This window comes from Saccoglossus kowalevskii, chromosome 18 (assembly GCF_978046115.1).
Source record: "Saccoglossus kowalevskii chromosome 18, keSacKowa6.1, whole genome shotgun sequence".
Classification (NCBI taxonomy): Eukaryota; Metazoa; Hemichordata; class Enteropneusta; family Harrimaniidae; genus Saccoglossus; species Saccoglossus kowalevskii.
Window position 1 is genome coordinate 27,371,544 of NC_140658.1, and position 17,305 is coordinate 27,388,848.

At 37.8% G+C, this 17,305-nt stretch overlaps 1 protein-coding gene across 1 annotated transcript in view; it reads right to left on the reverse strand.

The window, feature by feature from the left end:
• Nucleotides 1-501: 501 nt before the first annotated feature.
• LOC102809973 (uncharacterized) overlaps nt 502-17,305 on the reverse strand; it is a 49,715-nt gene continuing 32,911 nt past the window's right edge. The window contains exons 12-21 of the mRNA XM_085493047.1: nt 15,957-16,086; nt 12,823-12,932; nt 8,606-8,705; nt 7,024-7,174; nt 6,476-6,542; nt 6,164-6,230; nt 5,726-5,811; nt 4,849-4,975; nt 4,350-4,391; nt 502-4,151 (exon numbers count right to left, since the gene is read on the reverse strand). Coding sequence (XP_085349173.1) covers nt 4,023-4,151; nt 4,350-4,391; nt 4,849-4,975; nt 5,726-5,811; nt 6,164-6,230; nt 6,476-6,542; nt 7,024-7,174; nt 8,606-8,705; nt 12,823-12,932; nt 15,957-16,086 — 1,009 coding nt within the window. The 3' untranslated portion in view covers nt 502-4,022. The remainder of the gene's footprint in view (nt 4,152-4,349; nt 4,392-4,848; nt 4,976-5,725; nt 5,812-6,163; nt 6,231-6,475; nt 6,543-7,023; nt 7,175-8,605; nt 8,706-12,822; nt 12,933-15,956; nt 16,087-17,305) is intronic.

Here is a 17,305-nt window from a genome sequence, read left to right on the forward strand (position 1 = left end):
AATGTACCTTGAAGGCCCCGGAGGTACCATCATCATGCAACATTAATGAGCGAAATTTACATTACAATCTTATGCTTCTGAACAAGCAGATATTTATGCTGGAGAACAAAGTATACAAGTACTGTCTACGATATACTGCAAATGGAAATAATATACCTATTTAACCGTTGTTGATTTTTGTACAAAATTCCATGAACACAAAACAAACAACTGACAAAACAAAAAAACAACTGCCGAGTACACTACACAGTAGTCAAATCAGTAAGGAAAGGGACCTCATGGTCAATGTAAATATGTACCAAAGTTTGTCTAAAGGACGTGTCCGGTAAGTTCGTTATTGTGCTTTTTTTCTATTTCGATTAACACTTTCGGGCACGCGAATGACCTGTGAGTTGTACGCGGAGTTTGTAAAATTGAGGGCGCAATTCGGCTATTTCATGTACCATATCATTGGGAAAGAGATTCATGATAAATTCAATCATACAAAAAATGAAATCATAGTCACGTGATATTCATCATTTATTTAAATTACGTATATAAATAAACACTATAGTATATATTACACAGAATATGTTTTCCGATTTCTGTGTATAAATACGAATATACTGCGAGTATACATTTAATGTATCCCTGTGCAATATACTATTATATCAGTGGACGGAAGTGACGTCATCTAATATGGCGGTGCAAAACGTGACTGCATGAAGATACTTTTAGTTAACCTGAACTGCAGAAACACATTTGTTTCTTTTGTCTGTTCATGCGATTTTACATAGTGCATTGTGGGATATATCACGTATTTAGTCTAGAATCGTGCAAAACTGTTCGCCAAACTAATATACGTTGGTGGATGACGCAGAACACGAACGGGTAGAATAACCATATTGCAAACATGTGACAGTGCTCTGCCACTGCACTTTCCACTAACAATGACGCAATACGTAAGTCGACCTTAACACAAGTGGTCGCCGAGATCTCGTTGAGAGTGAGACTTGTTTTTCCCTTTCAAATAGTGTTTTATTCTCTCCCGTCACCATGTCCACTATTCCTGGCATGCGTAACCATGGAACAGGAGACACGATGACGGGAGATAATGAGGAGCAAAACAAGTCCCGTGGCTCTCTCGCATTCAACGAGATCTTTGCAGTCACTTGCGTTATAGGGTCTATAGGTTGAAGGGCGGTGGTCATCGCGCCACGCATGCGCGAGATATGGGTCTCATATAAACAAAGATGGCGACTTTGACTGTTGTGAAGACCAACGAGTGTAAACTGAGACATTACCAAGCTTTAATTAAATAATTTCTTTGGTGATTAGAAAGTATCAAATTAATCACCGGCGGTAATTAGTGCAAGTCCAGGTCGAAACTCGTACTATGAATTAGTCAGAAGAGCGAGTTAGATTGTGGGGGAAAATAATGTTTATTAACAAAAATGTCGCATATGCGCGGCGCGACGACCACCGCTCTTTAACCAATAAGCCGCAATATTTAAATAATACAAGAACAGTAGCTGCCACACCCTCAACAAAAAACCCTAGAGTAAATAACAAAATAAATACCGCTCAGATTATGTTACATACAACTGTAGCCTGTTTTAGTTTCAAGAGATCTGTCAGACTGTTATTGTTTTAGTTTGTACAGAAAGTGGTTGTACTCCGGATTCAATAATTGGATAGACATTGAAAATCATAAACTTGTTCTCAGATTGTCGACCAGGGAAATCACAACTAAAGCGGAGTTGTCGTCACCTGCGCACGCGCGGGAATTGAGTCCCAGGCGACGATAACAACGCTCGCCAAAAACGCAAAGGCTCATGGGTAGATGCTTGCTTGTAAACAATGACACGCTATGGCCATCTGACGCATGCGCAAGTGACGACCCCCCGCTTTAACAGTTCTGTGATACTAGTAGACATTTGACGCCTTTGAACGCCGAGATATTGCTAAGAGCGAGAGAGCTACGATACTTTTACGTACGTGCACTGTTCGTATTTGGAACATTGGACGCCACGTCGGAAGGGAACTGGATGAAACACTATTAGATGTGCAAAATAAATCTCGTGGCTCTATCGCTCTTAGTGAGATCTCGATTAAATTGACCTTTGTTAAAATACTCAATATGCGGCTATGACGTTTGAAAATTGCGTTTCTATTTCATGAAAATATATAATACATTATTTTGTATTATCAATTCCTCCATTGTGCGGGACTAAGTCAAGACAACCCTCCATGCATACATGGATTCATTACAGAAATAGTGGCAACTTTGAGGTCAATTACTCCGACAGACCATGGAACTATGGTTTATAGTTCCATGGACAGACAAACTAAAACAATGACATTACAGACTTCCCTCTTGTTTTAGTGTATACATTGTTACTATAAACAATACAAAATTAATAATATAAAGTCGGAATAATAGTAATGGCGGATTTAAGAACGTGTTAACGTAAATCATTACAGTATATTTATTTACAGTAAAATAGTTCACCGCATAAGAGTAAATAATTGAATATAATATAACATATAATGCATGAAATTTACGTAGTATAAAAATTAGAAAAAAATACGCGTTTCCCAGGTAACAGGCTAATTGCATATAATAAATGAACCAGAACTGGAGAGGAAAATAAAGAAAGAGAGAAAAGAGAGAGGCCAAAATATACATAACTTCCTATATACATATGGTGGATGGTTGATTCAGGAGGAAGCCTATATTTGCACATAAAAAAGCTGACACCGTTATTATGTCTGAGATACGAGGAACGGAACAGGCGATGCATTGTTCCCATAATGCAGTAGTTTTTTGCTCTAAAATGGAATGTTCTACGGCTAGACAAAGAAGAGAGCTATATAGTGATAGTTTAGTTTGACGAATCCTCGGGGGCGGACATCCGGGCATTTTCTACCGCCTGGCAACCCTCGCGGTGAAAACAAAGACCAAAAACTCGCAGAAAACGGTACTTTGCAATGGTTGTTGAGAGTCCCCTGAACAGTGTAACAAGATTAGCCCTACGTGTGTAACATATATGAATTTGGTTGTTCAGGATTACTTCAAAGTTGAGTTTGTGTTGTTTTCTCGAATTTTCACCGGCTCCACCGGCGTTCCACAGCAGCGCGCGCAAAGCCCATAGAAATACGTGGTACAGTGATGCGCGTCTTAGCAACGTAGAACGTCTGTGACGTAGCTCCGCCCCCGAGGATAGAGATCGGGAACGGATAAGTGTTGTATGTTTGTTGTTTTAATGTGCAAGTGCAAGGAAGATTATGTTCGGAGCGAGTGTAGAGAATTGTGCCTGGTAATTTGAATAGAGAACGGGTTATATATTATCTGTCAACACTGGGAAAACTTTTTAAAGAAAAGATGCATGAAGACTTACTAGTATCTGGGATGCGTATCAAACGGGAAAGCTCTAGATTAATTCTAAATAAATATTTACAAATCGTTGGATACATTTCCTGGTCTCGCGATTTAAACTGAACCAAAACGCAATAAAAAACATATTTTTTACAAATCCCTCTTTTAATAACTGTTTCTCTCATAATTTTGATTTTTTTTTGTATTTTCTAGTATTTCAAGGAATATGTATATAACAATGACACCATTTTGGATGCATGAACCTGGACGGAGGGTGATAAGTCATAGTGAATAAACAGGCTAGAAATCCAACACAGTCTAAGTCATGGTGAATAAACATGCCAGAAATCCAACACTGTCAATTTCAAATTGTTACATTTAAGCTGCTTCTTGGGAAAAAAATATGTGTATTAGCTTGCGGGATAGTGCACGTGTTTATCGCAGCTACACACTGCGTGGAGGTAAAAGCGATTCACACCAAAATGTGAAAAGCAATTCGTAAAAGATCAACCAGTTATAGTACTCTAATGGTTTGGTTGAAAGATTGAATAGAATATACATGTACAGTACAACCCACAGGAAAGTACATTTCTACAAATATATACATTATATCTTTGGATATGCTATCAAACAAATGTCATTCAAAGTTCGCCATGTTCTTTCTTTAAAATTTGACACTCTCCACACCACTTTTCGTTGCCATTGTCGATGATGTGTCTCGCATTGAAAGAGACATGGTGGCGCTGTCATGCGAATGCTTCACGCGACGTTTCTTCAGGAAAGCCTGTTTCACCTGTGAATTAATTAAGACATTTGTAATTGTAATTAAATACGATTTGTTTAAAGGAAATTCGCCTCCTGCAGAACTCGATTGACGAAGGAAGGCCCAATGCTCACGTGAGAACAGAAGCTAGGCATGGGTCTGTGAAATGCGTTATAGAATATAGCAATAAAGAACGGTGGATGACGAATGTAATTCAAGAAAACTCACATCTTCATTCATTGCGCAGTGGAGGATGAAAATAAACACACCCTGTAAATAAATAAATAAAAACAAAACAAATATTGTATTATTCGAATCAACCTTATATTTGACAGCTTATTATCAAAACTTGCATGTCACAAGTTCCAACGACTTACAAGATTACACATGAGTGGCTTCCGACCCAATCAGAGAATGTCTGTCATATTTATTGGAATTGACAACCAATAAAATAGTGCCTTCTGTCAAACCTAAAATCTATACACTTTTACTAAGACTAACCAAATACCATATGGATAAAGGTATATAATAACCTGAGAAAGAAATACCGCCAAAATATAATTGGTAAATCATTGTTTGCACTTCGGAATAAATAAATGTATAAATTAAGATAACGATTTTTTCAAATGACCTGAATGCCTTTCCGAAAATATTAAAAGCGTTGTGAAAAACAATATTGCCATCCATACATAAATAAATGAAGACATTGTTTCCCAAGTTTACGTACCTGTAGTGCATTAAAGATTATAAACAGATACTGAAACACCAACGTTTCGGCGTTGACGGCAAACGCACCAAACAACCACGTCAGACCAAGAAGCGGCTGCAACATGACAATTGCCCGAATCCCAATTCTAGTGAAAAAAATATTAAACTACAAATTATATACAGTTCACTGAGCACTGCGTACAAAAAAAGAAAATGTGAATTGAGAAAAAACGGCAACATTTGGACTAGTTTAAATATGATGTATGTAAGTTTGAATACTATTTTGAGCATGTTTTATTATTTTTGTTTGACATTACATCTTGAAAAGAGCATCCCTCGTAAGATAAAAACGCTGAACTGGCAACAAATTCAAGTCATATTCTCGAAGCGCTTGTGTGACGTCAAAATGGCGTATCCTCGGGGGCGAAGCTACGTCACAAGACGTTCCACGTTGCTACGACGCGCACCACTGTACATGCATTTCTATGGGCTCTGTGCGCGCTGATGTGAAACGCCGTTCGAGCCGGTGAAAATTCGAAAAAAACAACACAAACTCAACTTTGAAGTAATCCTGAACAACCAAATTTATATATGTTTCACACGTAGGGCTAATCTTGTTACACTGTTCAGTGGAGTCTCAACAATCATCCCAAAGTACCGTTTTCTGCGAGTTTTGGGCCTTTGTTTTCACCGCCGCGGGTTGCCAGGCGGTGAAAATGCCCGGATGTCCGCCCCCGAGGATATAGAGAAAGCACATGAGCATGAGTATGCGAAACCCAAATTGTTAGCCGCGTCCATTCACAGTGCCGATCCGCTACGGAATAACCATGTAATAGTTGCCTGGTTTGGGCAGGTTTTTATTTCTGTGTTGTAAATAGAATGATCGATTCGTATACCTGAGCTTCTCCACTTCAGTCTTGTCTGCGTTAGCTTTCAAAGTCATAAACACACGCAGTACGAGAATCAGGATAATGGCGTTGATCTGCGGAATAGAAAACATATACATATTTTTTACCACTAAAAGAAGACAATATGTATACTTTGAAAGAATTGAGTTCTAGAGTTTTCATTAATTCATCAAACGAAGATTGCTACGTCTACTGCCAAACAATCTACTTCCAACAAATTATGAAAGTTGTTGCCTCCGTAACTCATAGTTAATTCTTGTATAACGACCACGTATGTCAACACACCTTAGTGTAAATTCGAGTAATTATGTGAGAGAGGGAATATCTTGTCAATGTTTATTGACTCGCTTGTATTCCCATCGATTGTATTCAATCCATTCACCTACAAATAACATTAATAGTGTGAAAGACAAAGGACACACTTACGAGAATTACAAGGATGACTGGTCCAGCAAATGCCCATATCAAACCATTATCATACGATAGCCAGCATCTGGATTTCAGAACAATATATATATATATTTTTTAATTCGAACTTTCTTAGAATATGAATGAATGAAAGAATGAATGAAAGAATGAATGAATGAATGAATGAATGAATGAATGAATGAATGAATGAATAATAGATGAATCAATCAATCAATCAATCAATCAATCAATCAATCAATCAATCAATCAATCAATCACCTAACAATTCAATCAATCTAACAAACAAACAAACCAATAAGCTCTACTTACATTCCATTACTACCATATCCGTCAAATCGTATTGCCAACGATATTGCAACAATGAGTAAGGGAACACCTGCAAAAATAATTGTCATAAAAATGTCAAGAAATAATCTTGTCGATTCTGAATATGTTCTGGCTGAAGTTAAAACAATTTATGATCGAATATATGACGTAATATCACTTGAATCTTAAACTGATAATAACCATCACCGTCACATGTCATGGCAATTGGCGTTTCATCTGAATTTGTCTCTGACACTAATGCACTAATTCAATAATAGAAATACTAGTATTTAGTTTCAAGGAGATTTCGTGGAATTACACGGAATTGTCCGATGACACACACTAGGTAGACTCGGTTCCATTTTTTTTGCCGCTGCGCTACTGTGACTCTGCCTCAGGTGAAGGGAAGACGGCGAGCTGTTTTGTGTACCTGTGTAGACTGGAAATCGAGTCCAACACTAGAAGGCGCTGTTTCTTTCTCTCTGTTACTAATTTACTGCAAAGAAAATGTTATGTTTGATGGCGCAATAGCTACACCGATAATGACTTACCCCATCCCACGCCAGCCAATGCAGCTGTTGGAATTTCTTTGGCAAAGACAAATATGGATTTGACATACAGATTAGCCCCCTCTATAAACATCCAGACAAACGAAGACGTAAAAAAGTAATGCAGCGCCACGGCAACGACTTTACATAAACTCTATAAATATAAATCAAATTATAAAAGAATTACTAATTGCTGGAATATAATTGTGTGATATTAATCCAGTTAGATGATATGGGGAAATAATTGGCCAATGTTTATTATGACTCGCAATCTCGAAGAAAATCGTGCTAAATTAAGCCTCAGTCTATTATTAACTTGTCATTATTATTGTGTTTATCGGCGGAAAATCTCCAGTAATTGACATTTCGGTTGTTTTTGCGACGTATTTCCACTAAATCCAACGTCACTGGAACACGTGACACCCCTGACAAACACGTTTAATTAACACATAGAACAGTTGTCAATGATAACGAAACATTGACTGGCTCAGTTGGTCGAAAAATACGAACATTTCGCATAATTTTACGCACGTAAGTGTAGATAATTTCAGCGGAAAATCACGCATTCTGAAAGGAGCAATAATGTAGATTAAAATTGTGCTTATCGCTCACATGAAGCTCTCATTATAGGTGATTTGTTGGATTCGATATACAAGCGATTCACCTTGTTCAAGGAAAACACACGGAATGACAACCACCATTGTGAGATTTGTTCATTAAAATTTGAATAATACGATTTAACAAGCCGTGCCACCGTAGATTCAACGCTGTAATCAAATGACAGTAGTAGTTCCACTAAACGAGTGCATATACACTACACTGTGTTTATATACTGGGCGTCTGTCACTGAATGTTGTTTAAACCCATACAATGTTGTTTCACGGTAAAATAATAATAACTAATAATAACTAACAATATACCTGGTATGAATGATACATTTTTTTTACATGTGAGCATATTTATTTGTGTAAGTATCACTCAACAGTACGTGAACTGATTTTTGTTTCATTCTATTTTGTGTGTGAGAAAAATAGTAAAATAATATGGAGAAAATGTCGTTTTAGCAGCGGTTCCCGTAGATTAAAATGGAAACACATCTTCTTCACACAAATCCCATTAAAATATTGTCAATTTTGTATTGCTTGAAATGTATACATCAAAACGTATCTTGTGAAACTCTCTCTATATTTGTTTTCACTAAATATATCTTTGCAATGGGAACAATAGTAAAAGGGAAAACGACAATATTTTTAGTTTTGTGTAGCGTTAAATGCAGATGGCAGCTGAGATCTCGAGGAAAGCAGGGGCCACAAAACTTGTTTTGTTCCTCAAATATTGGTCCGCATCAACTGTCCTCCTGGCCGATATAACCATGTTATTCGGAAAGTTGGCGTGATAATTGGATAAAATTGAATACCATTTAAAGGGTAAAATAATGTTTCGTGGCTATCTCGCTCCCAGCAAGATCTCGTCACCCATTTGTGTCTAAAGCCCATTGAACAGAGCGAACAACCAACAATCCATAACATTTTGGAAATATTAAAAAATGGTTATTATGTGTGAGAAGTCATGGGAATATACATACGGCTGGTTCTGCTTCGATGCCGACTAGATAAATAGTCTGCGCAATAGCCAACGACGCAGCAAGATTTGCATGAAGTATAATACGTTGAGATTTCCAAAGTCTGTTGGTGAGAAAATATGAATAGATTTCAGCATAGTCACTGAATTTACGTGAGTTTTAAAGGGAATATTATCGCCATATTTCCGCGACAAAGCCTCTCTGTGACGTAAATACTAGTAGGTGCCAGAAAGTCCGTTTCTACTACAAACCAACTCCATGAGCATACTTTGCTATATGTAGCGCCCTCTATCGATTAAGTGTTTCCGTGTAGTAAAACGAGTCGTCACCGAGCCTTTTGTCAATATATACTAGTAATAAACCACAGAGGGACTGTGAATAAACCAAATCCCCCTAAAACAGTTATAATTCATTGGCAGACGACTAGAGATCAAAACAATATCGGCGTTGTAAACAACCGACTTTCCCGGAAGTAGCGAGACTGGGGTGCAAAAATACTCCTGCTTTGTCATGTCAGTTAGCTGGTAGTTGATAGAAGGGAATTTTATTTTTGTGACGTCGATTAGTACACAAAGAAGCACAACATCACGCGTGCAAATTTACGTTACACCCCAAAACGGTATGCGCGCGTATGCGAAACGCCGTATCTTCGACTTCCGGGAAAGTCGTCTATTTACGTCACAGAAGCACGTCACTAGAGGGCGCTATTTTCAGGAAAGGCATATGCGCGGGGAACTCAAACGAGTTTTGAATAATACTGTAACAATACCTCAATCTCAACAATACACAAATGTATGCATTCAGCATTTACAAGTAATCTAACCCATTATATATATTTTTCTGATCATACGGGCATTTAGATAATTGCGTACGTGCGTGTAATGAACACGCATGGCTACTACATAGGTTTCTTTTGTTATACTCCTGGCAACTTGAATTAATTTCCGTTGTAATATATTCGTTATTCGCAAATAAATTTGTTTAGCACAATATTATAAATAAATGTCAATTGTAGCATTATCAATATTATATAAATATCGCAGTGAAATTAATAATACCATCGAAGTGAACATCCTTGCTATCTGTAGATAACAACATGTATTGTAATATTAATAATGGTGAAAAGCACCGTACCACACCGTGCATCATTAGATAAACCGTTGCCAATAGATATACTTGGCATTTGTGCGTGAATACAAATATAGTGTCCTGGGTAAATAAACCACATAGTAAAATACCAACCACTCATATACCATAGGCGCCATTTTCCAAGTCGGGGCTATTATGTTTAATCCAAAACGCATACTCTTTGTAAATATGTCGTACTTTTCAAAATGGTACGAACCCCATATTCATTTATACGACAAACACGGCGGTAATAGGCGAATGTGACCGCTTTCCTATGCTTGAACGTGAAACGATGTAACAAGTGTGCTCCCGTCACAAACATTTTTCTCATCCGGTTTTCCGTATAATTTTAATTTAGGTGAATTGGACAGACAGATGGTTGCCATAATTTAAGCAAAGTTTTTTATATTTTTTACGGTTTTTGAATATGTATGGTCAACCAAAAACTAAGGAAAATAGACACATTCATCGATGAGTTCATGGCCAAAAGCAAAGAACATTTCATGTTGAGAAAATGCATTTAATGTAATATTTGTTTTTGTAGAATTTATGTTTTGTATACAACTTTAGTTTGATAACTTTTTATATTGAAATCATGTTGCACAATTTATAACTGTTAAAATACATATTACATGTATTTGAATTATTTGAAATCCGTCACCGTAACACCATAAGTTTCAGCGTGCCGTAATTTTGCGGTATTTTTATTATCCCACCATATTAGGAAACGCGAATCCCAAATATGGAACGATTACGCGCGTAAGCGTCCTCTAATAATAGAAAACAAAGACGGCTGACCCCAGGCATTCTCCTTCCCAGAGATCCTTGCGACCAGAACACCACAAGCATTTCTGCCACCACACACAGCCATTTTGTGGTGAAACACCACAAGACTTTTACTATTTTAATTATTTGCGTATTTTTGTTATTAGAGGGGTCTCGTGTTGATTTATTCCTACTGATGAAAAGTTTTAAAATATTTCATCGATTTCATCGTAAACGCACTATCAAGGGTGAAATAGTTATAATTTACAAAAGAAAATAATTTCAACGCGGGATAACGGTTACTAAGGTATTACTCGGTTCATCAAGATGACGGCCATGTCGATTGCCAGGTGAAAAATTATAAGCAAACGAAAGCACTTCGTGGTATTGACAGCTAACTCGCCCTATTGCCACTCCGTTTGTGCTATGAAAAATAAAAATTGAGCTTCTCACTTTGAAAACAGCCAGAATCTACAAAAAAACGCGTACGCTTTCGTCGGATTCGAAAATCGAACACCTGTACCACTGTGAAGCATCGACCAATCAACGACTAGCATACGATCTCGTGGTGGCAGAGATATATTCGTAGAAATGGATCTCTGCGTGGGTGATTAACCGGATCCCACAAAAAAGTTCGCTAAATCTGTTCTAAACGTTTTGGATTTCGGCATTCCCAAGATGTATTCCTGGGAGGAAAAGACAGTTCGCGGTCTCATTAATCTCCGCTGCGCGTCGGTCGATTCTCCGCTGTACTGTCTTCGTGCATACTTTGCAGTATCCTTGTAATAACCTCAGAATATCCTCGGGGCGGAGCTACGTCACAGACGTTCCACGTTGCTAAGACGCGCACCACTGTACCATGCATTTCTATGGGCTCTGTGCGCGCTGCTGTGGAACGCCGGTCGAGCCGGTGAAAATTCGAGAAAACAACACTAACTCAACTTTGAAGTAATCCTAAACAACCACATTTATATATGTTACACACGTAGGGCCAATCTTGTTACACTGTTCAGAGGAGTCTCAACAACCATCCCAAAGTACCGTTTTCTGGGAGTGTTTGGCCTTTGTTTTCACCGCCGGGGTTGCCAGGCGGTGAAAATGCCCGGATGTCCGCCCCGAGGATACCCCATAACGTGAGAATACCTGTGTTTAGGGATTGGTCAGTTACTTCGGCCTAGGGGGGGGGGTCGGCAGATTCCATTTTGCCAGCTGTAAATCTCAGTTGACCCACCCCTATCAAATAAAAAAGAAAGTGGGTGACCCCCCCAAAAAACATTATATTTTAAAACTTAAAACATGCTGCCCCCCAAAAAACAACAAAAAAACAAAGAAACATTAACAGTTTTGGCTCTGACACGATTACAAAATGTATTATATGTGCATTGAAAATATCATGGTTTGCCATAATTTTGACATAATTTTTAGCGTTTGCATTTAATAGACCTTAGGAGGGGAGGGGAAGCATAAAGCCAAAAAATTACTACAGAAAAGGCTGCAGGAAGGAGGGAAATCTATGTTGCTAAAGATAGTAAATAAAAGCAAAGCTGTGGAGTACTCACTCAATATATGCCCTTATATTTTAATTTATATATCAGCATTTTCACAAATTTAACTTTTTTGACTTGCTGAACAAAAACTGTCACTGCTCTTTGTACTAATTGCTGTGTTGTCTTCCCGTCTCCTGATATAATTGGATAAATCCAGTAAATATCTTATACAATGGTGAGTGACTTCAGACTTTAAATAAAATAATATGATATGATATGATAATGTTTAAAACTTAACTGTATAATTGGGGTTCTAGTCGCATTGCACAATCTGTTAGTTATTTGGCAACTTTAACCACAAAATATTTAGCCTATAACATTTTTCGCATCAACAAATTTATAGGCAATATAGGTAATAGTTATTATTAAGAACACTTTTGTACGATTAATTTTTTTATCGTTTGTTCTGAAATAAATTTTAAAAAAATATATGCATGAGTGCTGTGAATTCTGGAAAACATGATATCAAAAACAGGGTGACCCCCCCTAATCGCACAATCAAAAACAGGGTAACCCCCCTACTGATCCACCGACCCCCTAGGCCGAAGTAACTGACCAATCCCTTAGATCTGAAGAACGGGAGAGGCAAACTCGAGATCAGGGGTGGTCAACTGAATGAAAGGGATCAACAAACGATTACTTAGTAATTTAGCTACCCTCTTCATAAATACTGAATTGCCACCCCCCCATCGTTGAATGCAAGACCATGCTATATAATACATGTAAACATAGCAAGAGATATAGAAGTGAAGTTTCCCACAATACACCGCTCTAACATACCTGAGGTAGGTGTAGCAACCCAGCGTCATAACGAGGCAGAATATTGAGGTCACACTGCAAATATACGTAAGATTCTCAAGAGCCAATGAGTGAGCTCGTGTCAGTGGAATCTGAAAGGAACGTAATGAAAAATGAGTAAATTTTATTTGTCTAAAAATAATAATAATAAAATACTTCCTGTCTTGTTTTAAACAACCATCAGCTTATCTATTCCAGTTACAGTGCATCCATTCGTTTTCCCGCCAACATATAAATCTGTATAAACCAGTTTCTCGATTCAATTAAAACAAAATAGTAACATATGTCGATTATTATTAAAATCCAAAATTAGTATTGAAATTATAAAAAAATCAAGATAGCGCAAAAGTGTAAAAAACAAACAAAAAACACACAGAACGCGACCGAGTCTCTCCGCGACGAAGCAGAACCACCGAGTATCTCCGATATCAATATAAATGACTTCAAAATGATGCCCCAAAATGCTTTGCGATTGATTTCGAGGCATCATCACTTGTTGTCTTTCACGTGACACAACACTATATCTATTTACATTTGGAGTAAGTTGTACCTGTGTACAATTACAGTGGGATCTCATCCTCCTATTGAACCCGACAGAGATTTGATGCAGTTTAATGAATATCGAGTCAGATTATATTCCCGAGACTGAAAACAAAATAATGAAATGCATAAACAGAATGTGCCATTTCCTTGACGACGACAATATTTCCAACTTTAATAATTTTCCCGATTTAGTTTTAAATTACAGTGACCATCAAAGTACGTTTCCGACCTTTTGTACAGATGATTGAAAATATAGGAAATAATTGAAGAGCTTTTGTATAAGTTGCGATTTACAGAAAATCATTCATAAATAAATACAGACGCAATTTGTCTGTACCGGTGTAGTAATGGAATTGAAGCCAATTAATTGATTTTTCTTGACTACTCATCTACGATTGAGATCGTACAAAAATGAAGGGTGGAAAAGACGAATTAAATTGATTTTGAATTTTCATCTGAAAACCGAGTTGAATCACTTCCTGAGTTGCACTTTAAACCAAACTATAAACCCTACATATTGCAAGCACGAAGCCTGTATGAGTGAAACTCAGGGTGTGGTACTGTCGTTATCTACTTACGCACCTATCGTTAATTAGTCAACAGATTAGAATAGTGTGAATTGACCTTAGGCGCAATTGGCTGCTGAGATCTCGCTGAAAGCGAGAGTGCTGCGAGACTTGATTTTGCCACTCAAATAGTGTGTCATTCTCTCCCATTACCACGTCCACTGTTCGCCTAAAGTATGACGCACGCGAGAGCTATCAGATCATACAAAATTCATTCGTGGCTATTTACCTAAGCCGATAGCTTCCGTTCGCGGTCAACGCGAGATTTTGAACACTCGTGTCGATAAGGTAAATATCAATTGTGTTTGCTAACCCCGGGTACATGGAAGCTATCTTCTTAAACAAATAGCCAAGAACGAATATTGACTGGTTGGTAATCACAACGATGACGGATCAAATGCTTCAAAGGTATCTCGGATATGATTAATATCAGAGGTACATTACTTGGGGTTTGAAACTCGCATAGTACTGTATGGTGACATCATGTCAAGATCCCATTCAAGTCTCTTCTCGTAGATAGCGAGACTGAGGCTACGACCTTCTGACATGACACATATCAATGTTCAAGGTTTGTAATGAAAAAATAAAACTTTTCTTGTCACTATCATAGTGAAAAATGTAATACATCGAAAATGTACAGAAAATATAGTTCTCGTAATCCGTCATATCGTGGGCAGCTATTTTGATCCACCTGGACATCCCAGTATCCTAGTTACTTCGGGCATGCGCATTCGCATTTGGAACGCTTATGCGAGAGCGAGATTGTGACGGGATCTTGGTATCATGTCACCGTAGTTACAAACCCCAAGTAATGTACCTCTGATAATATATAAGGCCATGTACGCGGAAACGAGCGGCAATTAATATTAAACATTGAATATAACAATTATTCAAGGTAACTGGTTATCTATCTGTTACAGAACGCGTCACGACAGTCAATCGTGTTTAATATCGGTCCCATGTGACGTAAAAAACGTGTGTAAAATATATTGTTTGTTTACACGTTATTCGAAAACCGTGGCACTTTATAGCGGGTGAGTCGTCACCTGCGCGTGCGTCAGATGGCCATAGCGTGTCATTGTTTACAAACACGCGTCTACCCATGAGCCTTTGCGTTTTTAGCATGCGTTGTTATCGTCGCTTGGAACTCAATTCCCGCGCGTGTGCAGGTTACGACCCTTCCGCTTTAAGCAAGCATTATCGTTAATAACTATTTTCCCAAATTAAATTGGTGTTTTCAAACGAAGTAGAAGCATAGTAGAATTTTCAAATTCTCACACCATTTTGTGTTCAAAATACAGAAAACTAACTTTTAATCCAAAGATTATTAGTGGGATTGTTTGAATCATAATCTAATTAGAGTCAATTTTAATCCGTTTTGTCATTAATTTGGTTACAAATGTCTCTTGTCCAAGTAAGGTTGTTAATCACAATCCATAAATAATGGTTAAGCAAGGAAGAACTATTTTATTTAGTGCGTATTGCGTTCAAGAAATACATTGTAAAACAATATATTAACAGTTTAGATATTAAGTCATACGATTAAACATTGTTTGTTTTTATTTTGACTTTTCCGCATAGATTTTAAAAATGTTCGCCGGATAGCGCTGGTTTTGAATTAATATACATTGATTAGTTAAGTTAACCACAGTCCCTCTATCAGAGGGACTGTGAGTTAACCAATTCATTTGAAAACGACGGGTTTGAGTGTCACGTGGTATGTTTTGTCTGAGCACGTCATACCATCCGCTGTCTCGTTCGTAGCCAATTTTGAAATAATAATCACTAAAATCGTCTTCAATTTATCGATCTATTACACCACTGAATGGCAAGTAAATATTTAACATTGAGAATTCTTGAAAGAGTTGCATTTATTTTACTTATGTGTGTTTGTATGCAAGAGTCGGTGACCGTCACGGTGTGCGTCACAATACAACTAGAACGAGGCTGACGCAATCAGACAGAATATCACGCGCAATAAAACTCATTTATTTATCAAATGCCTACCTCGAATTCCGTTACTTGCATCAACACTGCAAAGTTTGTCAGATGTGTACAGATACATGTAAGGTAAGTATTACTGGAGTTCTCTTCGTCCACTGTGCACCCTGACTCTGACCACATACCACTTTTTCCACTGCAATTAGGAATAGTGCACATGAGTTTTTTTAAAATTACAAAAGAGAAAACTGCTAAAACCCTATTTACACTGCCTGGCAATGCGATATGATAAAACTAGTCTGAGGAAAAACCCAACAGCTGGCCCCCCAAAATGGCGACGCAATTATAGCAAAACGCTAGCCGGCATGTACTTTAGAAAACACGCACAACCGAACACTAAATTACTAGACTGGACAACAAGGTTAATACAGTAAAGATGATCTAAATATATAAATCTGAACAATAGCGAAATAACTGTTGAAAGCTGTAAAAGCAGCATGATAACATATAATTGTCAGCAGGTTATTGCAAAGTCAACGGAACTATTGCTACACGAAGTTAGTGTGTGTGTCAGCGGTAACGTCGTTCAATGAAGCGTCATTGTGAACGACAGGTGACTAAGATTTGACCTAAGTTGCGTGAATTGAACAAACGCGTCATACAACAGACACTTTCATTAATGTATATTCAAAATGGGGCTCTCACAATCAACGCAAGAAGCGATCTGACGGTCGAAATATCTCCGCTGTCAAGAATAAATTATTCACAAAGATAATGTACACCTCAAATATAAAAGCAATCGGGTTGGTAGAGTTTAACAAAAATTCAAGGTACCAACATATACCTAGTATCAAAGCAATTAAGCTGGTAGTTTTCAAGTAGAAGTCGAAAATAACATTTTTTAAAACCAAAAATGACAAAAATATTTGCCAAAAATAGAGAATTGAAGATATCGTCACGAAATGAACAAATCTGACAGAGGTCCACCCAAGGTACCTACATACGAAGTATCAAAGCAATTGAGTTGGTAGTATTCAAGCAGAAGTCGACAATGCAATTGTTGACAGACGACGGACGGACGACGACAGACAATCACCTATATGAACAGCCCCGCTCTGTTATCTTTGATGACAACGGAGCTAAACAGGCGTATGTATCATAGCACAATACGTTACTCCGTAACATAAAGCGGAGGGTCGTCACCTGCGCATGCGTCAGATGGCCATAGCGTGTCACTGTTTACTAATAACAAGCGTCCACCCATGAGCCTTTGCGTTTTTAGAGTGTGTTGTTATCGTCGCTTGGGACTCAATTCCCGCGCGTGCGCAGGTGACGACCCTCCCTCCATTTCTGCACTGTGAGGTAACATATCAAAGGTTAAATCATGGATGTAGTACATCCATGGTTAAATGAAC